Source organism: Salmo salar, chromosome ssa19, assembly GCF_905237065.1.
Source record: "Salmo salar chromosome ssa19, Ssal_v3.1, whole genome shotgun sequence".
Lineage (NCBI taxonomy): Eukaryota > Metazoa > Chordata > Actinopteri > Salmoniformes > Salmonidae > Salmo > Salmo salar.
The window spans coordinates 50,688,250-50,713,275 of NC_059460.1; the positions used below are offsets into that span (position 1 = coordinate 50,688,250).

At 44.0% G+C, this 25,026-nt stretch overlaps 1 protein-coding gene across 2 annotated transcripts in view; it reads right to left on the reverse strand.

The window, feature by feature from the left end:
- Positions 1–25,026, reverse strand: part of grid1b (glutamate receptor, ionotropic, delta 1b) — a 424,434-nt gene that overhangs the window by 212,759 nt on the left and 186,649 nt on the right. For both annotated transcript variants that reach the window (XM_014158350.2, XM_014158349.2), the window contains exon 3: positions 23,192–23,476. In XM_014158350.2, the coding sequence (XP_014013825.1) occupies positions 23,192–23,476 (285 nt within the window). The remainder of the gene's footprint in view (positions 1–23,191; positions 23,477–25,026) is intronic.

Sequence of the window (25,026 nt, forward strand, 5' to 3'; positions counted from 1 at the left end):
CTCAGCATAATCTGCCCATTCTCCCCCAAGAGCATTGTGATGGGATTGGCTGAAAAACACACCTTGTTGTCAAAGGCAAATGTCTGGATCCTCAGGAGCTAGGGGAGCGAGGAGAAAAGTGTCATTTGGCTACTGCTGGTGCTGCTGGTGCTGCTGGTGCTGCTGGTGCCTCCCCCCTCCATCGGCATCCCTGCCTGAGGTGAGGCAAGACGAGGGGGAAGAGATTGAACGGTTTAGGCTGCTGTCAAAGCTGAGCTCACCGTTCAGACCCTAATCTATTAGCAGCAAAGGCACAGTTCCTTTGATGCAGAGTGATTACCCAAAGAGCAAGGGGTCGGTATGATGTGTTGAGATCACAGGAGGTTGGTGGCACCTTAATTGGGGAGGACGGGCACGTGGTAATGGCTGGAGCGGAAATAAGTGGAAAGGTATCAACAACATCAAACATGGTTTCCATGTTTGATGCCATTCCATTTACTCCGTTCCAGCCATTATTATGAGCTGTCCTCGCCTCAGCAGCCTCCACTGGTTGAGATGTACACTGTGTGTACAAAACATTAGGAACACCATCCTTATATTGAGTTGCACTCCCTTTTGCCCTCAGAACAGCCTCAATTCGTCAAGGCATGGACTCCAGAAGGTGTCGAAAGCGTTCCACAGGGATACTGGTCCAATGTTGACTCCATTGCTTCCCACAGTTGATATCAAGTTGGCTGGATGTCCTTTTGGTGGGGGCACATTCTTCAAACACACAGGAAACTGTTGAGTGTGAAAAACCTAGTAGCGTTGCAGTTCTTGACATATACAAACCATACCCCATGCAAAGGCACTTAAATATTTTCTCTTGTCCATTCGCCCTTTGAATAGCACACATACACAATCCAAGTCTCAATCGTCTCAAGGCTTAAAAATAATTTTACCCTGTCTCCTTCCCTTCAAATCAAATCAAATTTGATTGGTCACATACACATGGTTAGCAGATGTTAATGCGAGTGTAGCGAAATGCTTGTGCTTCTAGTGCAGTAATATCTAGCAAGTAATCTAACAATTGTACCTAATACACACACATCTAAAGGGATAGAATAATAATATGTACATATGGATGAGCGATAGCCAAGCGGCATAGGCAAGATGAAATAGATGGTATAAGATATAGTATATACATATGAGATGAGTAATGTAAGATATGTAAACATTAAATAAAGTGGCATTGTTTAACCTGTTATGGCTAGGGGGCAGTATTTTCACAGCCGGATAAAAAAACGTACCCGATTTAATCTGATTATTACTCCTGCCCAGAAACTAGAATATGCATATAATTATTAGCTTTGGATAGAAAACACTCCATCGTTTCTAAAACTGTTTGAATGGTGTCTGTGAGTATAACAGAACTCATTTGGCAGGCCAAAACCTGAGAAGATTCCATGCAGGAAGTGCCCTGTCTGACAATTTCTTGCCCTTCTTGATTATCTCTATCCATTACAGAGGATCTCTGCTGTTACGTGACACTTCCTACGGCTCCCATGGGCTCTCAAAAAGCTGAATCGTGGCTTTGCAGGCTCTGGCTGAAAAAAAGTAGCGCGTTTGGATAGTGGCTGGTCACAGTACTGTGAGACTCAGGCTCGTGCCCGCGTCGACCCCATGCTTTGTTTTCTTTCGTCTGTTTACCTAAACGCAGATTCCCGGTCGGAATATTATCGCTTTTTTACGAGAAAAATGGCATAAAAATTGATTTTAAACAGCGGTTGACATGCTTCGAAGTACGGTAATGGAATATTTAGAAATCTTTTGTCACAAATTGCGCCATGCTCATGACCCTTATTTACACTTCGGATAGTGTCTTGAACGCATTGAACAAAACGTCGCTATTTGGATATAACGATGGATTATTTTGAACCAAACCAACATTTGTTATTGAAGTAGCAGTCCTGGGAGTGCATTCTGATGAAGAACACCAAAGGTAATCAAACTTTTGTAATAGTAAATCGGAGTTTGGTCAGGGCTAAACTTGGTCGGTGTCTAAATGGCTAGCCGTGATGGCTGGGCTATCTACTGAGAATATTGCAAAATGTGCTTTCACCGAAAAGCTATTTTAAAATCGGACATATCGAGTGCATAGAGGAGTTCTGTATCTATAATTCTTAAAATAATTGTTATGTTTTTTGTGAACGTTTATCGTGAGTAATTTAGTAAATTCACCGGATGTTTGCGTGGGGTATGCTAGTTCTGAACGTCACATGCTAATGTGAAAAAGCTGGTTTTTGATATAAATATGAACTTGATTGAACAAAACATGCATGTATTGTATAACATAATGTCCTAGGTGTGTCATCTGATGAAGATCATCAAAGGTTAGTGCTGCATTTAGCTGTGGTTTTGTTTTTTGTGACATTATATGCTAGCTTGAAAAATGGGTGTCTGATTATTTCTGGCTGGGTACTCTGCTGACATAATCTAATGTTTTGCTTTCGCTGTAAAGCCTTTTTGAAATCCGACAGTGTGGTTAGATTAACGAGAGTCTTGTCTTTAAAATGCTGTAAAATAGTCATATGTTTGAAAAATGGAAGTTTTGGGATTTTAGAGGAGTTTGTATTTCGCGCCACGCCCATCATTGGATATTGGAGCAGGTGTTCCGCTAGCGGAACGTCTAGATGTAAGAGGTTAAAGTGACTACTGAATCTCTATGTAGAGAGCAGCCTGTGGAGGTTCATTTCTGCATTACCAAAGGAGGAGAGTTACAAACTTCACACACCAGTCAGAGTTATACTTAAACTACATCTTTAATGATAAGAGCTTTGCAATAGCACTTGACTTTCAATGATGCGCCATTTCTAATGAACCATTGAAAGTGACAACACAAAAGTACAAAGATCTTTTATAGCCAAGATACACCCCTCTCAACGTACATGAAGAACCACAGATCTTAGGAACAGTTCACAAAGAAAGAGTTTTACTTGAGAGAGGAGTATCCCATAGCCAGATAGCATTCACTATAAATGATCGTTCAGTTTGGTCCCTAAAATGAGGTTCTAATCCTGTTCCTGGTACACCATAGCACAAAAACACCATCTCATCCAATGGCATAAATCAATTGACAACTCTAGATACTCCCATCTCAAGTAAACCCCCTCTTGACCCCACTCCTGGACAAGCTCACTGAGGGGAGTGAGCCTCTAGGTCATACACTATCCCAGGATAAGTGCAACATCAGAGAGGACATACAATGGTTCCAGACACTGCCATACACCTCCCCCCAATGCCAAAGGAGGGAGTGATTTGCGCACAGACATTGTTGAGACAAGTAATTGGTTCCCCATTAGCCTGTTATGGCTAGGGGGCAGTATTGACACGGCTGGATAAAAAACGTACCGATTTAATCTGGTTACTACTCCTGCCCAGTAACTAGAATATGCATATAATTATTGGCTTTGGATAGAAAACACTCCAAAGTTTCTAAAACTGTTTGAATGGTGTCTGTGAGTATAACAGAACTCAAATGGCAGGTCAAAACCTGAGATATTCCTTTACAGGAAGTGGCCTGTCTGACCATTTATTGTCTTTCTTTGACATCTCTTTCCAAAACTTAGGATCTCTGCGGTAACGTGACACTTCCCACGGCTCCAATAGGCTCTCAGAGCCCGGTAAAAACCTGAATGTCGTCATTCCAGCCCCAGGCTGAAACACATTATCGCCTTTCTCAAGTGGCCGATCAAGGGACAATGGGCTTTGGCACGTGCACCGGCCGCCCCCGTCTTTCTGTTTTTTCCTCTGTTTACCGAAAAGGAGATTCCCGGTCGGAATATTATCGCTTTTTTACGAGATAAATTGCATAAAAATTGATTTTAAACAGCGGTTGACATGCTTCGAAGTACGGTAATGGAATATTTAGAATTTTTTTGTCACGAATTGCGCCATGCTCGTAACCCTGATTTACCATTTCGGATAGTGTCTGGAACGCACGAACAAAACGCCGCCATTTGGATATAACGATGGATTATTTGAGACCAAACCAACATTTGTTATTGAAGTAGCAGTCCTGGGAGTGCATTCTGACGAAGACAACAAAGGTAATAACATTTTTGTTATAGTAAATCTGATTTTGGTGAAGGCTAAACTTGCCGGGTGTTTAAATAGCTAGCCCGTGATGGCTGGGCTATGTACTTAGAATATTGCAAAATGTGCTTTCACCAAAAAGCTATTTTAAAATCGGACATATCGAGTGCATAGAGGAGTTCTGTATCTATAATTCTTAAAATAATTGTTATGCTTTTTGTGAACGTTTATCGTGAGTAATTTAGTAAATTGTTAGTAAATTCCCCGGAAGTTTGCGTGGGGTATGCTAGTTCTGAACGTCACATGCTAATGTAAAAAGCTGTTTTTTGATATAAATATGAACTTGATTGAACAAAAAATGCATGTATTGTATAACATAATGTCCTAGGGTTGTCATCTGATGAAGATCATCAAAGGTTAGTGCTGCATTTAGCTGTCTTCTGGGTTTTTGTGACATATGCTAGCTTGAAAAATGGGTGTCTGATTATTTCTGGCTTGGTACTCTGCTGACATAATGTAATGTTTTGCTTTCGTTGTAAAGCCTTTTTGAAATCGGACAGTGTGGTTAGATTAACGAGAGTCTTGTCTTTAAATAGCTGTAAATTAGTCATATGTTTGAGAAATTGAAGTAATAGGATTTTTAAGGTATTTGAAAATCGCGCCACAGGCTTCAACTGGCTGTTACGTATGCATCGCGGAAGTTAGATTAGCAGTGGTCCAGTGTATTGCCAGCGCGAGTGCTGCAATCGATATGCTTGTTCTCAATTTTGCTTTGTTAAAATCCCCAGCTACAATAAATGCCGCCTCAGGATATATGGTTTCCAGTTTACATTGAGTCCAGTGAAGTTCCTTGAGGGCCGTTGTGGTATCTGCTTGAGGGGGTATATACACAGCTGTGATGATAACTGACGAGAATTCTTTTGGGAGATAATATGGTCGGCATTTGATTGTAAGGAATTCTAGATCAGGTGAAAAGAAGGACTTGAGTTCCTGTATGTTGTTATGATTACACCATGAGTCGTTAATCATGAAGCATACACACCTGCTCTTCTTCTTCCCAGAGAGATGTTTATTTCTGTCAGCACGACGCATGAAGAAACCCAGTGGCTGTACCGACTTCGACAACATATCCCGTCAGAGCCATGTTTCCGTGAAACAGAGAATGTAACAATCTCTGATGTCTCTCTGGAAGGCAACCCCTTAACCTAATTTCTTCCACCTTGTTGTCTACCCTCTCTGGGGTATGTGTGATGCCAGTGAAATAGCAGAGCGCCAAATTCAAAACAACAAAAATCTCATAATTCATATTTCTCAGACATACAAGTATTATACAGCATTTTAAAGATAAACTTCTCGTTAATCCAAGCACAGTGTCCGATGTCAAAAAAGCATACCATTAGATTATGTTAGGACAGCACCTTGACAAGAAAAACCACACATCCATTTTCCAAGCAAGGAGAGGCGTCACAAAAACCAGAAATACAGCTAATGTCACGGTTGTCGTAGTGATGAGACCAAAATACAGCAGGTATGTGTATGCTCATCTTGACGTTTAATAAATTCAAAATGAACACCAAAATAACAAAAGAACTAACGATCAACAAAACAGTCTGGCAAGGCACAAGGCTAAACACAGAACAATCTCCCACAAATGACAAACACAAACACACCCTAATATATGGGACTCTCAATCAAAGGCAAATAGACAACACCTGCCTTCAACTGAGAGTCCCAACCCCAATTAAAACCTCTTGACGTTACCCTAGGATAGGGGGCGCCACAGCGCATTTTGGTAAAAATGTGTGCCCATTTTCAACGACCTACTAATCAAACTCAGAAGGTAGGATATGCATATAATTAATACCTGTGGATAGAAAACACCCTAAAGTTTCTAAAACTGTTTGAATGGTGTCTGTGAGTATAACAGAACTCATATGGCAGTCAAAACCCCGAGACCGATTGAAACAGGAAGTGGAATTCTGAATTGTGGACTCAACTTCACGTCGTTGCCTATTATTCACACCATGAGCTATCGTTCATTGAGCACTTCCTATTGCTTCCACAAGATGTCCCCAGTCTTTACAAAGTGTTTTGAGCCTTCTACTGTCGAAACTCAGTGAATGAGACGCGTTGGAAATTGGTCACAGGGGGAGGGCCATCACCATTATGACGCCGGCGGCCCTGTCTACCCACACCTTTGGAAACGTTTTGAAACACAATACAATCGTCCCCCTCGAATCTTATTGGCTCTCTTGTTGAAACAGGCCCTGAAGATTTATGTTATACAACGTTTGACATGTTTGAACGAACCTAAATGGGGAAAAAATGTTTTATTTCGAAACGGCTGTCCCGCGCCCGGTAGAGCATTTGGATACAGCATTCAGACGCGCTAACACCAGCAAGCTAATGGAACATAAAGGATGGACTTTTTCGACCGAAAATACATCTGTTGTGGACCTGGGATTCCTGGAAGTGCTTTCTGATGAAGACAACTAAAGGTAAGCGATTATTGACAATATTATACAAGATTAGATGTGATATGCGATTGTTCCAATATGGCGCCGAGCTCGGTTTACTAGCTCATTTTATGAGTATCGCATCCCCTTTTATCGCTAAGTGTGATTACCCAGTAAAGTTATTTTTAAATCTGGTATGACAGGTGCTTTCAAGAGATATTCATCTATAAATCTTAGAATGACAATATTACATTTTAAAAATGTTTTCGAATAGTAATTCAGTAAATTGTAGCTCTGTTTCATCGGAAGCATTTGACGGGAAAATAGTTAGTCAACGTCAGATGCCGATGTAAAATGCTGTTTTCATATATAAATATGAACTTTATTGAACAAAAGAATGCATGCATTGTGTAACATGATGTCCTAGGTGTGTCATCTGATGAAGTTTGTAAAAGGTTAGTGCTGCATTTAGCTGTTTTTTGGTTATTTGTGATGCATGTGGTTGGTCGGAAAATGGCTATGTTGCTGCTTTTACGATGGACTCCTCTAACATAATCTAATGATTTGCTTTTCCTGTAAAACCTTTTTTAAATCGGACGACGTGGGTCGATTCAGGAGAGGTGTATCTATAAAACGATATGAGACAGTCCTATATTTGAAAAAAATATATATTAAATTTCGTTATGCTAATGTCGCTAGGAGTTTTCGCTGGATTTTGATCCCGCATACGGGACGAGACGCTGGAGAGGTTAACCAAACATAGAAACAGACACACTAGACTAAACATAGAATACATGAAAATCAAACAGTGCCCAAAAACCACGGAATACTTAAATCAAATGCCCCTTCAACAAACACACCACATAAAACGAATACCCTCTGCCACGTCCTGACCAAACTACAATGACAATTAACCCTTATACTGGCCAGGACGTGACAGTACCCCCCCCCTAAAGGTGCTAACCCCGGAAGCACCTCAAGAATAACAAAACCCCAAACAACAACAAAAATTCCCCCTAAACTAAAGGGAGGGAGGGAAGGGAGGGTGTTTGCCGTCACCGACGGCACTTGTGCTACACCCCCCTCCCCAACCCACCTATGCAGGTGGTGGTTCAGGCTCCGGCCTATTGTCCTCCAGAGTGTCGACCGACCCGATCAGCCTCGGACCGTAGGCAGACTCCCCCTGCTCCGGATCATGGGCAGACCTCCACCTCTCTACCCTGTATGCAGACTCAGCAATTAAACAGTTAATCTCTTTGAGTTCTGAATTGTCAGGCTTACTCAGTTCAAGGTTGCTGCTAGACTCCCTTGTGTTTTGGTCATCGGCAGAATCTGGGCAGATGGGCCACTCTTGCTGATCCTGGCCGCTGGGCCACTCTGGCAGCGCCGGGCAGTCTGGCCACTCTGGCAGCGCCGGGCAGTCTGGCCACTCTGGCAGCTCCGGGCAGTCTGGCCACTCTGGCAGCTCCGGGCAGTCTGGCCACTCTGGCAGCTCTGGCAGCTCCGGGCAGTCTGGCCACCCTGGCAGCTCCGGGCAGTCTGGCCACCCTGGCAGCTCCGGGCAGTCTGGCCACCCTGGCAGCTCCGGGCAGTCTGGCCACCCTGGCATCTCCGGGCAGTCTGGCCACTCTGGCATCTCCGGGCAGTCTGGCCACTCTGGCATCTCCGGGCAGTCTGGCCACTCTGGCATCTCCGGGCAGTCTGGCCACTCTGGCATCTCCGGGCAGTCTGGCCATTCTGGCGGCTCCTGACTAGTGGGTGGCTCTGGCGGCTCCTGACTGGTGGGCGACTCTGGCGACTCCTGACTGACGGGCGGCTCTGGCGACTCCTGACTGACGGGCAGCTCTGGCGACTCTTGACTGACGGGCAGCTCTGGCGACTCTTGACTGACGGGCAGCTCTGGCGACTCTTGACTGACGGGCAGCTCTGGCGACTCTTGACTGACGGGCAGCTCTGGCGACTCTTGACTGACGGGCAGCTCTGGCGACTCTTGACTGACGGGCAGCTCTGGCGACTCTTGACTGACGGGCAGCTCTGGCGACTCTTGACTGACGGGCAGCCCTGGCGACGTCGGACTGGGATGACGCACTTAAAGCCTGGTGTGTGGTGCTGGTACTGGACGTACCAGACTGGGAACACGTACCTCCAGGCTAGTGCGGGGAGTGGGAACAGGACGAGTCGGACTGGGCTGACGCACTTCCGGGTCCGCACGAGAGACAGGAACTGGAAACACCGGGCTATGGAGGCGCACAGGCGGTCTTGATCTTACCTCCTGCACAACCCGTCCTGGCTGGATGGAACTAGTAGCCCTGTACGAGCAGGGTGCTTGTACAGGGCGGACTGGGCTGTGCAGGGGCCTGATGGTAGCCGTGCGTAGAGCGGGAGTTGGGTAGCCTGGTCCTCGGAGGCGTACCGGCGACCAGATGCGCTGCGCAGGCATCCTCCTACCAGGCTGGATGCCCACTCTAGCACGGCACCTGCGAGGGGCTGGAATAACGCGCACCAGACTGTGCGTGCGTATGGGTGAGATAGTGCGCTCTTCAGCGAAACATGGCGCCCTCCACCTCATACGCTCCTCCATATAACCACGGGTAGCTGGCTTCTGGCTCTTCCTTGGCCTAGCCAAACTACCCGTGTGCCCCCCCCAAAAAATGTATTGGGGGTGCCTCTCGTGCTTCAACGCCAGTCGTGTTCCTCGGTAACGTTCCCAGTCCTTACCAGCCTTTCACTTTTCCTCCCTCTCTCTTACCACCTGTCCCCATGGAAGGCGATCGTTTCCTGCTTGGATCTCCTCCCAAGTGTAGGAGCCTTCTCCTCCCAAGATCTCCTCCCAAATCCATCTCTCACCATAGTCCAACTCAAATTCCCTCTGCTCCTTCCTCTGCTGCTTGGTCCTGGTTTGGTGGGAGATTCTGTCACGGTTGTCGTAGTGATGAGACCAAAATGCAGCAGGTATGTGTATGCTCATCTTGATGTTTAACCTGTTATGGCTAGGGGGCAGTATTTTCACGGCTGGATAAAAAATGTACCCGATTTAATCTGGTTACTACTCCTGCCCAGTAACTAGAATATGCAGATAATTATTGGCTTTGGATAGAAAACACTCCAAAGTTTCTAAAACTGTTTGAATGGTGTCTGTGAGTATAAAAGAACTCAAATGGCAGGTCAAAACCTGAGAGATTCCTTTACAGGAAGTGGCCTGTCTGACCATTTCTTGAACTTCTTTGCCATCTCTATCTTTTACAAAGGATCTCTGCTCTAACGTGACACTTCCTACGTCTTCCACGGGCGCTCAGAGCCCGGGAAAAACCTGAATGTCGTCATCCCAGCCCCAGGCTGAAACACATTATCGCCTTTCTCAAGTGGCCGATCAAGGGACTGTGGGCTTAGGCGCGTGCCCTGGCCGCCCCCGTCTTTGTGATTTTTCGTCTGTTTGCCGAAAAGGAGATTCCCGGTCGGAATATTATCGCTTTTTTATGAGATAAATTGCATAAAAATAGATTTTAAACAGCAGTTGACATGCTTCGAAGTACGGTAATGGAATATTTAGAATTTTTTTGTCACGAATTGCGCCATGCGCGCGACCCTGATTTACCATTTCGGATAGTGTCTGGGACGCACGAACAAAACGCCGCTATTCGGATATAACGATGGATTATTTTGGACCAAACCAACATTTGTTATTGAAGTAGCAGTCCTGGGAGTGCATTCTGACGAAGACAACAAAAGGTAATCAAACTTTTATAATAGTAAATCTGATTTTGGTGAAGGCTAAACTTGCCGGGTGTCTAAATAGCTAGCCCGTGATAGCTGGGCTATGTACTTAGAATATTGCAAAATGTGCTTTCACCAAAAAGCTATTTTAAAATCGGACATATCGAGTGCATAGAGGAGGTCTGTATCTATAATTCTTAAAATAATTGTTATGCTTTTTGTGAACGTTTATCGTGAGTAATTTAGTAAAATGTTAGCGAATTCCCCGGAAGTTTGCGGGGGGTATGCTAGTTCTGAACGTCACATGCTAATGTAAAAAGCTGGTTTTTGATATAAATATGAACTTGATTGAACAAAACATGCATGTATTGTATAACAATAATGTCCTAGGGTTGTCATCTGATGAAGATCATCAAAGGTGAGTGCTGCATTTAGCTGTCTTCTGGGTTTTGGTGACATTATATGCTGGCTTGAAAAATGGGTGTCTGATTATTTCTGGCTTGGTACTCTGCTGACATAATCTAATGTTTTGCTTTCGTTGTAAAGCCTTTTTGAAATCGCACAGTGTGGTTAGATTAACGAGAGTCTTGTCTTTAAATGGCTGTAAAATAGTCATATGTTTGAGAAATTGAAGTAATAGGATTTTTAAGGTTTTGAAAATCGCTGGCTGGCAGTGGCTGTTACGTAGGTGGGACGCAAGCGTCCCACCTAGCCCATAGAGGTTAATAAATTCAAAATGAACACCAAAATAACAAAAGAACTAACGATCAACAAAACAGTCTGTCAAGGCACAAGGCTAAACACAGAACAATCTCCCACAAATGACAAACACAAACACACCCTAATATATGTGACTCTCAATCAAAGGCAAATAGACAACACCTGCCTTCAACTGAGAGTCCCAACCCCAATTAACCAAACATAGAAACAGACACACTAGACTAAACATAGAATACATGAAAATCAAACAGTGCCCAAAAACCCCGGAATACTTAAATCAAATGTCCCTTCAACAAACACACCACCCCGAACCACATAAAACGAATACCCTCTGCCACGTCCTGACCAAACTACAATGACAATTAACCCTTATACTGGCCAGGACGTGACAGATAAAATGAATCACTAACCTTTGACGATCTTCTTCAGATGACACTCCCAGGACTCAATGTTACACAATACATGTATATTTTGCTCGATAAAGTTCATATTTATATCCAAAAAACCCATTGCACATTGGCATGTAATGTTCAGAAATGTTTTGGCTCCAAAACTCCCGGTGAATGAGCACATCAATTTACAGAAATACTCATCATAAACGTTGATAAAATATACAACTGTAATGCATAGAATTAAAGATAAACTTCTCCTTAATGCAACCGCTGTGTCAGATTTAAAAAAAACTTTATGGCGAAAGCACACCTTGCAATAATCTGAGTACAGCGCTCAGTCAACCAAAACAAGCCATACAGATACCCACCATGTTGTAGAATCAACAAAAGTCAGAAATGGCATTATAAATATTCACTTACCTTTGATGATCTTCATCGGAATTCACTCCCAGGAATCCCAGTTCCACAATAAATGTTCGTTTTGTTTCGATAAAGTCCATATTTATGTCCAAATACCTCCTTTTTGTTTGCGCGTTCAGTTCACTATTCCAAATGCAAAATGCGTGAGCACTAAGTTCAGACGAAAAGTAAAAAAAGTTCTATTACAGTTCGTAGAAACATGCCAAACGATGTATAGAATCAATCTTTAGGATGTTTTTATCATAAATCTTCAATAATATTCCAACCGGACAATTCCTTTATCTTCAGAAATGAAAAGGAACTCAGCTCGCTCTCACGGCCTTGCTCGTGACTGAGCTCATGCCATTCTGCCAGACACCTGATTCCAATAGCTCTTATTCTCTCCCCATTCACAGTAGAAGCCTGAAACAACGTTCTAAAGACTGTTGACCTCTAGTGGAAGCCTTAGGAAGTGCAATATGACTCCACAGACACTGTATATTGGATAGGCAATCACTTGAAAAACTAAACCTCAGATTTCCCCCTTCCTGGTTGGATTTTTCTCAGGTTTTTGCCTGCAATATGGGTTCTGGTATACTCACAGACATCATTCAAACAGTTTTAGAAACTTCAGAGTGTTTTCTATCCAAATCTACTAATAATATGCATATCCTAGCGTCTGGGCCTGAGTATCAGGCAGTTTACTCTGGGCACGCTTCTCATCCGGATGTGAAAATACTGCCCCCTACCCCAAAGTAGCTAGAGACTGGACATTGGCGAGTAGCATACTCGGAAGTGGAGGGGAGTGTGCACGCCTTCAAAGCCTGACCAGGAGGCTGCTCTGTCTATCTCTTCTGTGGCGACGTTGTTTTGGATCGGCCTCTGGGATTAGATCCAATGTCCTGGGTGGTGGTCCGAACAAAGTCGTATTCCTGATTGTAATGTTGGTAAATTGACGTCACTCTTATATCTAATAGTTATTCCCGGCTGTATGTAATAACCCTTAAGATTTTCTGGGCTAACAACGTAAGAAATAATGCATAAAAAAACAAAATACTGCATAGACTCCTAAGGACTTGATGTGAGGCGACCATCTCTGTCGGCGCTAGAGATTAAGTGGATTTCACAAGTGACATCAATAAGGGATCATTGCGGTCACCCGGATTCACCTGGTCAGTCTATGTCATGGAATAAGCAGGTGTTCCTAATGTTTTGTACACTCAGGGTATATGTTAGGGATATGTGTATTTTCTCATAAAACTACTAGATATTGTGTTTCTTTGTTACCAGGTTCTTACAGCAGGAAACTAATCCTGCAGCAACAGGAAATGTGAATTATTGTGTGGATTATAATTAATGGAACATTGTCTAGGTGTTGATACATTTTTAGTTAGGTCACATCAAGTCTGACATTTTTAAGTGGACATTACAAACTTTAGAAGCCTTTTTAATAAACATTGACTACACACAAGTTTGCATTTCCTGCTGTACATGGTATCAAGTTAAGATCCTACATCTGTACATTAGATGAAATCTGAATAGTTTGGACCTGGGGTGCATACCTGAACACTCCAATGACGCTTTATCTTGGCCATATTTATTGGCCATGTGGGATAGGTCGTGAAAGGACCGGCATTGCAAGGAATCTGCCCAATTCGTAGAGGAGAAAATAACACCACAACACAAAAACAGTTAATGAAGACAAATGTCAAAGTGTGTTTCGCTCCCGGCCCGATTTTCCGCTCAACTTTTTATGGCTGTGGAGTGGCTGCAGAGCAGCAGAACAGACCAAGGGCCGACGGACAGGGGTGCAGGGGGATCTATCATAGCAATGTCGTCATCTACCCCAGGTCCAGCCAGGCGAAAATAGCCTTCCTATCGTATCTGATCATATTATATCACACCTTTGATTGAACAAAGATGTTTAAGATCACAGTCCCAGTTCTAAAAGAAAAGATAGAGAAGATAAGGATGTCAGAGCCTAGTAACAGACCCCTTGGGATTTGAAGAGAGAGAGAGATAAAGGTAGGGGGAGGAAGGAAGGAAGGAAGGAAGGAAGGAAGGAAGGAAGGAAGGAAGGAAGGAAGGAAGGAAGGAAGGAAGGAAGGAAGGAAGGAAGGAAGGAAGGAAGGAAGGAAGGAAGGAAGGAAGGAAGGAAGGAAGGAGAAAATAACAAATGAAAGTGAGATGACTGGTGATCCCTCTTTCCCCCCCTCTCTCTCTCTCTCCAGTTACCCCATCTCTTTCTACCCCTCTCTCTACCCCCCCAATCTCTCTCTCTCTCTTCCTCCCCATATCTACATCTCTATCACTCTCTCATAGCACTCCCATCGCCCTCGCAATCCCCAGTCTCCCAGACCGTCCATGTCCCACGGTGAGGGCCCCAGTTGAGTGTGGTGGGTAGAGATTAAGAAGGGGACGTAGTCATTAACACACAACGTCTCACCGAGTCCCTACCCCCGCTACATCCACTTCCCTTAGTGAAGATTCCTGGCCAATTAAGGACTTTAATTGGAGGCAACATCAAAGCATCAATCGTAAGAAAGAAAATAAAAGGGCCCAAATGTTGGAGCTGCTGCAGGTGTCTAGACAATGTCACTCGCAGGCCCAGTTGAATGCTTAATTAGCTACAACAAATTGGCGCCGTGAATCCAACGACCATGAAGGCTCTTCTCAATGACATCCCCCAAGGATTCATCATCAGCTTGCCTTGTGTGAAGTCCGAGCACTGATGAGTAGCTACACTGAAACACGGTGTAGAAGAAGTCATCATGATTGTCTCAAAGGCAAAGATGGTCAAAGAAATAGGTCCATGGAATACAATTGGCAGAGGGAAGCCGGTGACGCCGTTGACTCTTTTAACAGTACAGCTTTGACTGAAGAGGAGCTTTTTAAGTATAAAATGTTCCATTCAGGCTATCGTATGTCTTTGTCAAGTAATGTTTTTACTGTGCCTCCTAAAGAATAAACAAACTCAGCAAAAAAAGAAACGTCCTCTCACTGTCAACTGCATTTATTTTCAGCAAACTTAACATGTGTATATATTTGTATGAACATAACAAGATTCAACAACTGAGACATAAACTGCAGAAGTTCCACAGACATGTGACTAACAGAAATTAAATACTGTGTCCCTGAACAAAGGGGGGGGGGCTCAAAATCAAAAGTAACAGTCAGTATCTGGTGTGGCCACCAGCTGCATTAAGTACTGCAGTGCATCTCCTCCTCATGGACTGCACCAGATTTGCCAGTTCTTGCTGTGAGACGTTACTCCACACTTCCATCAAGGCACCTGCAAGTTCACGGACATTTCTGGGGGGAATGGCCCTCACCCTCACCCTCCGATCCAACAGGTCCCAGACGTGCTCAATGGGATTGAGATCCAGGCTCTTCGCTGACAATGGCAGAACACTGACATTCCTGTCTTGCAGGAAATTACGCACAGAACGAGCAGTATGGCTGGTGGCATTGTCATGCTGGAGGGTCATGTCAGGATGAGCCTGCAGGAAGGGTACCACATGAGGGAGGAGGATGTCTTCCCTGTAACGCACAGCGTTGAGATTGCCTGCAATGACAACAAGCTCAGTCCGATGATGCTGTGACACACCACCCCGGACTATGATGGAACCTCCACCTCCAAATTGATCCCACTCCAGAGTACAGGCCTCGGGGTAAAGCTCATTCCTTCGACGATAAATGCAAATCCGAGACTCGTCAGTGAAGAGCACTTTTTGCCAGTCCTACATTTTACATTTTAGTCATTTAGCAGACGCTTTTATCCAGAGCGACTTGCAGTAGTGAATGCATACATTTCATAAATGTTTTTCCCATACTGGGAAACAAACCCACAACCCTGGCGTTGCAAACACCATGCTCTACCAACTGAGCCACACAGGACCGGGTCCAGTGACGGTCCAGTGACGGTGATTGTGCCCATAGGCAACGTTGTTTCCGGTGATGTCTGGTGAGGACCTGCCTTACAACAGGCCTACAAGCTCTCAGTCCAGCCTCTCTCAGCCTATTGCGGACAGTCTGAGCACTGATGGAGGGATTGTGCTTTCCTGGTGTAACTCGGGCAGTTGTTGTTGCCATCCTGTACCTGTCCCACAGGTGTGATGTTCGGATGTACCGATCCTGTGCAGGTGTTGTTACATGTGGTCTGCCACTGCGAGGACAATCAGCTGTCCGTCCTGTCTCCCTGTAGCTCTGTCTTAGGCATATCACAGTAAGAACTTGGCCACATCTGCAGTCCTCATGCCTCCTTGCAGCATGCCTAAGGCACGTTCACACAGATGAGCAGGTACCTTGGGCATCTTTCTTTTGGTGTTTTTCAGAGCCAGTAGAAAGGCCTCTTTAGTGTCCTAAGTTTTCATAACGTTGACCTTAATTGCCTACCGTCTGTAAGCTGTTAGTGTCTTAATGACCGTTCCACAGGTGCATGTTCATTAATTGTTTATGGTTCATTGAACAAGCATGGGAAACAGTGTTTATACCCTTTATAATGAAGATCTGTGAAGTTATTTGGATTTTTACACATTATCTTTCAAAGACAGGGCCCTGAAAAAGCAACGTTTTTTGTTGTTGCTGAACTTACAATACTGGGACATAGAACAACAAGACTCAGCCATTGTAAGACAGGAACATAATTACCAGACTGGCATTTTCTGTTGGCTCACTGTGACTGTGATTTTGTTGTCTGGCTATGGCTTAGTGAATAATGTTTTTGTCTCAGTTAACGCAGCCCTGAATACACTATATATATATAAAAGTGGACACTCCTACAAATTAGTGGATTGGTCTATTTCAGCCACACCCGTTGCTGATAGGTGTGTAAAATCTAGCACACAGCCATGCAATCTCCATAGAAACAATGGCAGTAGAATGGCCTTACTGAAGAACTCAGACTTTCAACGTGGCACCGTCATAGGATGCCACCTTTCCAACAAGTCAGTTCGTCAAATTTCTGTCCTGCTAAAGCTGCCCCAGTCAACTGTAATTGCTGTTATTGTGAAGTGGAAACGTCTAGGAGCAACAACGGCTCAGCCGCAAAGTGGTAAGCAACACAAACTCACAGAATAGGTGTGCTGAAGAATGTAGCGTGTAAAAATCGTCTGTCCTCGGTTGCAACACTCTCTACCGAGTACCGAACTTCCTCTGGAAGCAATGTCAGCACAATAACTTTTCGTCGGGAGCTTCATGAAATGGGTTTCCATAGCTGAGCAGCCGCACACAAGCCTAAGATCACCTTGAGCAATGCCAAGCATCGGCTGGAGTGGTGTAAAACTCTCCGCCATTGGACTCTGGAGCAGTGGAAACGCGGACTCTGGAGTGATGAATCACGCTTCACCATCTGGCAATCCGATGGACGAATCTGGGTTTTGCGGATGCCTGGAGAACTTTACCTGACCAAATGCATAGTGCAAACTGTAAAGTTTTGTGGAGTATGAAAAATGGTCTGGGGCTGTTTTAAATGTTTCGATCTAGGCCCCTTAGTTCCAGTGAAGGGAAATCTTAACGCCACAGCATACAATGACATTCTAGACGATTCTGTGCTTCCAACTATGTTGCAACAGTTTGGGGAAGGCCCTTTCCTGTTTCAGCATGACAATGCCCCCGTGCACAAAGCAAGGTCCATACATAAATTGTTTGTCAAGATAGGTGTGGAAGAACTTGACTGGCCTGGACACTGCCCTGATTGCAACCCCATCGAACACCTTTGGGATGAATTGGAATGCCCGACTGCAAGGCAGGCCTAATCGCCCAACATCAGTGCCCAACCTCACTAATGCTCTTTTGGCTGAATGGAAGCAAGTCCCCGCAGCAATGTTCCAACATATAGTGGAAAGCCTTCCCAGAAGAGTGGAGGCTGTTATAGCAGAAATGGGGAGACCAACTCAATATTAATGCCCATGATTTTGGAATGAGATGTTCGACGAGCAGGTGTCCACATACTTTTGGTCATGTAGTATAGGTATGTGTCATCATACGATTTTAAGTGGATTCTCAAAATAACTTAATTCCTATTAAGTATTTAACATGATGAGGAATGAGCGCTGTCTCCTTACAAAAATGTACCATGTTACTACTACTATGGTACTTTCACTTATACCATGGTATAGTCGGAATCATAGAAATGTATCATGGTTTTAACCTTACAGTATAATTTGTACTACCATGATACTGCGATTGTGCCTAAATATTACTATAGTATTGCATACTTTATACCATGGTATAGGTGAGGATCATGGATATACCATGGTTTTTAACCTGCATTCTACATTCTACCATGGTAATGCACAATTATGATAATTGGTACCAAAAATGATCATATCATATCATACCATCTTGTGAGTTACCATGGTACAATAGCAGTATAATGCATTAAATAAATAAACCCCCCCAAAGTCAAAAAAGGTTAGTTGGTATTATATTGATGCAATTACAGTATATACCAGTATGGGCAAGTTTCTGATAAAGTCAGAGGCATTATGCTATTATTGTTGTTCCTAGTTTGTCTGTAACATCAAATAAAAAGGGAAATAGTTGCTGTCAAAAAGGGGTAATACATTCTGTAGTAATATGACAGTTTTTGGTCATCTTTGGGTTCCCTGTGTTGCCAACCAGAAATGTGGGAGAATGTACCAGTCAAAAGACACACCTACTGAGTACTTTTTTCACCCCTGTACTTAAGTACATATAGAAGCAGATACTTTTAGTATTTTACTCAAGTAGTATTTTACTGGGTGACTTTCACATTCATTTGAGTAATTTTCCATTAAGGTATCTTTACTCATACTCAAGTATAACCATTGAGTACTTTTTCCATGACTGTTCCATTTTTTTTTAACTTAACCTTTATTTAACTAGGCAAGTCAGATAAGAACAAATTCTTATTTACAATGAGGACAGATTTTTACCTTGTCAGCTCGGAGATTCAATCTAGCAACCTTTCAGTTACTAGCCCAACACTCTAACCACTAGGCTACCTGCCGCCCACATGTAATTAAGCCAAAATTACTGACACTTTTCATAAACGGCTGGCAGTACAAATGTACATTCAGTCTGGCTGGCTGAAATCAGAATGAGCTTTCTCAGGAAGCTAGCTCTGTTATACAGATGAAAGATGGAGCAGTATTAAATCAATGCAAACAGCCCTACACTACAAACAACGGAAAAAACCAGACAAAAGCACCCGCCGCCATAAGCACATCTGTAATGTGGCATCTGACTATTGATGATAATCAACCTCCTTTTGATCCACCCCTTCCTCTCTTCTCCTCTGTTCCCCCAACGGTTCACACCATTCCCAGAGTTAATCCACTATGTTATGTACATTTACAAAATCGTCAGATGATCCAAATGTGGCGCCATGCTAGAGCGGCACTAACGCAGGCGGCGCTCCCTGTGATCCCACACAGGTGTTGGCTAATCTGCCTTCCAGAGGAGAGGGGCTTGCAGGCTTTTTTGGAGCTGCTGGAGGATAGCCTGGAACTGTGATGTGAGGTGCCTTTTGTTGGCCTCTCCTGAAGCGACCTGTCTCAGAGCATCAAGCAGCTCCGGGAATTACTCAGCATTATATAAAGCCCGCGGAGACTCAGCCGAAGTCACGCAGGGATTTACAAAACATCCAGTTCAAATGAGGCACCACTTCTTCTCTCTGTGCCCCCTCTATCTCCCTCCAACTCCCCATCCTCCACATGCACGTTCAAAGTCCTTGACTGAACTGATGGCGTTTATCAGGAATCATAGGCCAGTAAAGACACAAGCAAATACAACCAAGCGGGCGGGCTTAAGATGATAGACCACAGTAGCCTTTTTTTTAAGCACTAATGCTCTGTAAATATGCGACTCTTTCTAGTATGGGTTCGGGGTATATCCTTATTTAAGTGTTCTCGCCAGGCTTACGCAATCACTGCCTTTAAATAAGCAATCGCGGAGTTCACTTGTTTAACTCAACGTTGTTGAACGTAGCAGATAGGAACTACAAGATGGAACTTAGTAATTGATAACACTTTATTACATGTCTTGGGCGGATAGTAAGAGTGACTGATTTGTGAGTGGAGTTGTCCTCAGTTGCTCCACTCTGAAAGCCTAGCCATGCACTCCTGGGGGAACTGTTTGTGTAAATAAATCTGCCTGGGCTCATGAGGCTCCTGTATTCTGGAGGGTGTCTCGATAATATCATCACACCATTTGAATGACACAGTGAGTGGTAAGGGAGCTGTAAAAGTAATAGAAGCTTTTTGAATGAGGAGTTCCTGGGAGTGACTCAGCTGATTTCGGACCAGACATAAATGAAATCACCTCCGCAGGCTGATATTGGTTTATTTATACTAAGGCTGGCATTAATATCATGACAGTGGGCATAAAGAAGTGCGACAGTAATCAACCACCCTCACTTTATGACTTGTGATTTCGTAAAGCTATACCACTAAATATAATGAAATTGCTGCGGACCAAACGCCTAGACTGGGAAAATACATGCATAAACAAAATGATGAAGGTCAGAAAGAAATAAATGGCTTAAGCTAGTGCTAAGAGGCTAAGTGAGCAGATCAGGTCTGCCACAGGGGGTGTTGAACTGGTGTTCAACTTGAATGCCCTGCATTCAAGGCAGTGTCCAGCGTCAGTATAGGCTAATGCATGTTAACTCTGATAGTGATCATGAAATATTATTGTGGCGAACCCTGACCCTGGGTATCCACTCAAGCAATTAACTCTGACCCCCTATAAATGACCCCTCACCAACATAATAATATATAAAATACTATTGAAATGACCCCTTATAACCCAAACATAATGATATGGCTACTACAGTATGTTAGCTCCAGACAGCATTGTAAACCATTAGGCAGAAAGGAAGGCAGCAACCCATGTGTAGCAATGTGAGGTCACGTCAGAACCCCGTGGGTCAACACAAAATCTTTCAGCCCTCGTTGCTTCTCACCTCATACTCCCTTTACATTATATATTTTTTTACAAAAGTCAGGAGGCTTTCATTCCAGCTGGCTGGAAGGTGGCTCTTATTGTTGCAGGTGAAAACAGGAGGTCCCAGGATGCATCCTAAGTGGAACACTACTCCAAAAGTAGTGCACTACTTTTGACTAAAGCCCTATGGACCCTGGTTTAAAGTAGTGCACTATACAGGGGGTAGGGCGTATTTTGGGACACCGTCCCAGTCAACACTGGAGCCAGCCCAGCTCCAACCCTGTCTGTGATTGGGAGTCCATATTTGATGTTGCCCAACTGTTGTCTCATGCTTGGCGGAACATTCGGCGGAGCACTGTGTGACAAACGGAGCAGATCAATGCACCCGGCAAATCAATTCAGTGGACTATAGCTGTGGTGTGTTTTCCCCCCACCTCGCCACATCTCTTCATTCTATAGAGACCCGCTGTCTAAATCCTGAGTCTCAACACCTTCAACAGTATAATGACAGTATAATTCCATAGCCCAGCCAATAACCCTGTAGTTAGATAGGAGTAGGGGAAGAAGTGCCACATTCCTGGGTGAGGCTGGAGAGCTGTGAAGTTGAGAGATGGGGAGGCAGAGGGTGGCATGTTTGTTAATTAATTAATTAATTTCTAACTAGGTTATTTTGCACAAGACTGTTGAGAGCAAGTCTCGTGTGTGGTATAACCAAAAAGGTTTCGCAGTCAGCTATGATGGCGACAGCAGAGCAGTAAACATTGTTTCAGCAGTTTACCAACCATGTGCCAACCAAAAACGGTCTACTCCACACTGTTTGTGGGACTGAAGTTTAAAAAAAGAACTGAAATGCTATTTCTGCATTTCCAGCAGTATCAGTGTACATATCTCTAAAATGGGTTGAGGGATTTGCCCTTTTGTCCTTTTGTAAGCAAACCAGCAAAGAGGGAATTGTCTGTACTTTATGAGGCGAAACAGGGTTTCCATGAGGAAGTGACTGAGAAAGAGAATGAGAGAGAGTATGACAGCAAAACAAACACAGAGAAAGATAAACACACACAGACAGAAAGCGAATTACAGTGAAAGGCGAAGAGAGAGAGGGGATGAAAGACAGACAGAATGAAAGGGAAAATGAGCACGGAGGTTGAGAGAGGGGCTGGGGAGGCAAGGGAGGCAGGGGGGAGATGGGATAGAAGCAGCAATGCAATCCAAGGTCTCTCCTTAATCATCATCACTCAGCTGTCAGGCCTGGGCCATGCTGGAGCCAGGCCTAGACACCCAAACCCAGACCCCATCTGCTCCTAATAAACTTAAAGGACTTAATTTGAATAAATGTGCCTTCTTCGTCTCCCCTCACTTATTTAATGCATTTGCTCATCAAAGGGAGTGATATTGTTGAGGCTGGGTTTGGATAGAGTGGTGGGGAGGAAAAAGCTGGCTTGTACATGCCTGTATATGCTAAAAATCATTTGTTGAGTCAGATGGTTTGGTGACAACCATCTTTTGTGCTCTGTTAGGATTTTACCTTGTGAAGTATAGTGTTGTGCAATTTCCTTTCATAATGTCCACCTGAATGTTTGTTTTCCTGAAGAACAGGAAGACATTATGCATCCTCCTCTTAATATAGAAATATTACGATGACGCATTTACTAAAACAACAAATTAAGACGCACGACACAGGAAGACATAATAACCATTTCTAATCCATTGCTCTTCTTCATATAGACAGAGTGCAACGTCCGTAAATTCATGATAAATAACAGAATAACAGCCAGAAATGTTAATATCTTACCCTTACCGTAACCTTTGCCACAAACACATGCACTGCAATCTGCTATACTGTTCAGAGAATCCACATCCCCCAGTTTCTATTGAAACACATCCTCAAGTTTCCTCAGCTCTAGAAAAGCAGTCGAATATGGCGGTAGGCAGTCATCCGACAATATTGAAACAACTGGGTTATGCTGATAAAGACCCTGGTTCAAGGGCATCACTGAAGCAAACCAAACATAGACAGGTTGAACTTCTGACCTTTTCTGATGTCGCTCTATACCTTCACAAATATAGACTCATATAGTGGAATGATATAAAATATAGGAAATAGAATCCTTATCTAAAAGCATTGAGCTGAAAGGAACATGCTGTGAAATCTTGGATCCTATCATGAAGCTGCTGTACAGTACATTTCATCATACTAAAATCAGACTCATTTGATCCTGATTAACATGATTTGATAAGTATCAGGAACAGGTGGTTCGTTGATGAGTAAGACAGCCTCTCTTCCTCTCTCCCACTTCTCACAGCGAGAGCTTCCCATGTGACGGTGAGTAAGCTCTATTTCCTCCATCCGATCACTCAACTCTGAGAGGCTTCATTGATTGGAGCACTTTTGTCGTCGGAGACAGACCATCCTGCAGCCCTCGCCCCCTCACCTCTCGTCATCAACCTCCTTCCACAATACTCTAGAATCCTTTTAGTGCCAGCCTTGAAGCATGTCCACTAGCTAGCCACTCCATACTCCACACTTACCATACTCGTTGTCATAGAAGACAATGAACTTCTGCCAGCGCAGCTCGCCGACCAGGGTGAGCATGACGTCGTTGAGACGGACGGGCGGGCGCGCCGCCAGGGTGTAGCGTTGGCCGTCGGGGCTGGGGTTGAGCTGGCAGGTGGTGCGTGGCGAGCCCTCGCCACTGCGCTGGACATACACGTGTGGGATGTGCATTGCGTCAGTCAGGGATTGGAGGGCGCTGGCCGAGGCACAGCCGGTAGAGGTGACCAGAGCCAGGATGCCCTGGGTCATCAACTCGCAGGCTAGAAAGAGAAGAAAGAGAGAGAGAGAGAGAGAGAGAGAGAGAGAGATAGAACAGATTAGTACAGTGAAGTCAGCAGCACATTCATCTAATTATAAAACACATTGTCATAAGAAGACAAGGAGTTTGAAATGTAAAATATGAAAGCAAATTCTAGTCTTCAGTGAATACTAATGCTCACATTACAGCTCTGAATGCATTGCCTTGGTCAACATGAGATCATTATTAAGAAGAAAATTACAGTTATTATAGAGAGTGTGACAGAGTCAATTGCTTTGTGACTTCTCTGTGCAATCCCTCCATTTTGATACACAACCACTGCTTGTAATAGTGACACTAGGCTTTGACAGTGCTACAGTCAACAGTCAACACGCTGCATTACAGTAACTATAAAAGGATATAAAAGTCCCAATACCCTGTAAAATCTCCACTCTCTCTCGCCTTGATTAGTATGACCTTTCCCCAAATCTTCTCCATTATTTAGCTCACACACTCTCTCTCTCAGACTTGGCAACCTTGACTGCTCTTCGTCTGAGATTTCCTACAGAGTTGGGGCTAATTATTTCCGGTTGAGGGATTTCCAAAGTTTCTCTAAAGGTCATTAAAAAATGAAGCACAGAGGCCTTTGAGTGATCTCAAGCCCGTCCGTGCACTGCACCGCCAGTCCGCGACAAAGGAGAAAAGTCACTCTCACACTAACACTCTCCCACTGCAAAGGGCTTATGTTATGTTATCCGCCACAGTTTGAGTAGGACCTCCAGAGACAAGAGCTGCATCTAAAATGGCACCCTATTCCATACATACTTTAGTGCACTACTTTTCACCAGTGCCCTATGGGACTTGATCAAAAGAAGTGCACTATATAGGGTGCCATTGTGGACCGAACCCTAGGCTTGGACTGGGTGAATCTACAGAGTATAACAGCAACGCTTTGGCTTTTAAACAAATACTGCTAATGAGGAAGTAATTAGAGCACAGCACTCTTCACAGACCCAAAGCATGATTGATCTGCTTCACTTCCTATGTCTTTAAAATAATGTATTTAAAGGAAAATCCCTCCTGTTCCTTTCCCTTGTTTCCCTGGTGACCGACACATCCCAGGACGAACACCGCCCGGCCCAGTCCCCTTACCTCCACATCAGCCAACATAATGGATCCGCCAGTTGGATTTCCTTGGCAGTGTCACTGTTTTAAAGCTACTCAAATGGAGTCGAATGAAAATGAAATTTAAAGTGCCTCTGTAGTAAAACCTGCTGGGATCGATACACGGTTGGGCCAAAATAGCGAGCGAAAGAAAGCAAAATAAAAGGAGTGAGTGGGGCCAGGGTGGGGAGAGGAGTAGGATTCAATAAAATGAGTGAGTGGGGCCAGGGTGGGGAGAGGAGGAGGATTCATCGAATGAATCGCTGACACAAGACAAAGGGACGGCTCATTGTGCGGCTGGCTATTACTCAAGGTCAATTGAGTTTTAATTCCTGTTACACTGAATTAAAAGCTCTGCATTGGTGGTAGGTCTTCATCAATAGGACCTCTGCTCACTGTCTATGTGCC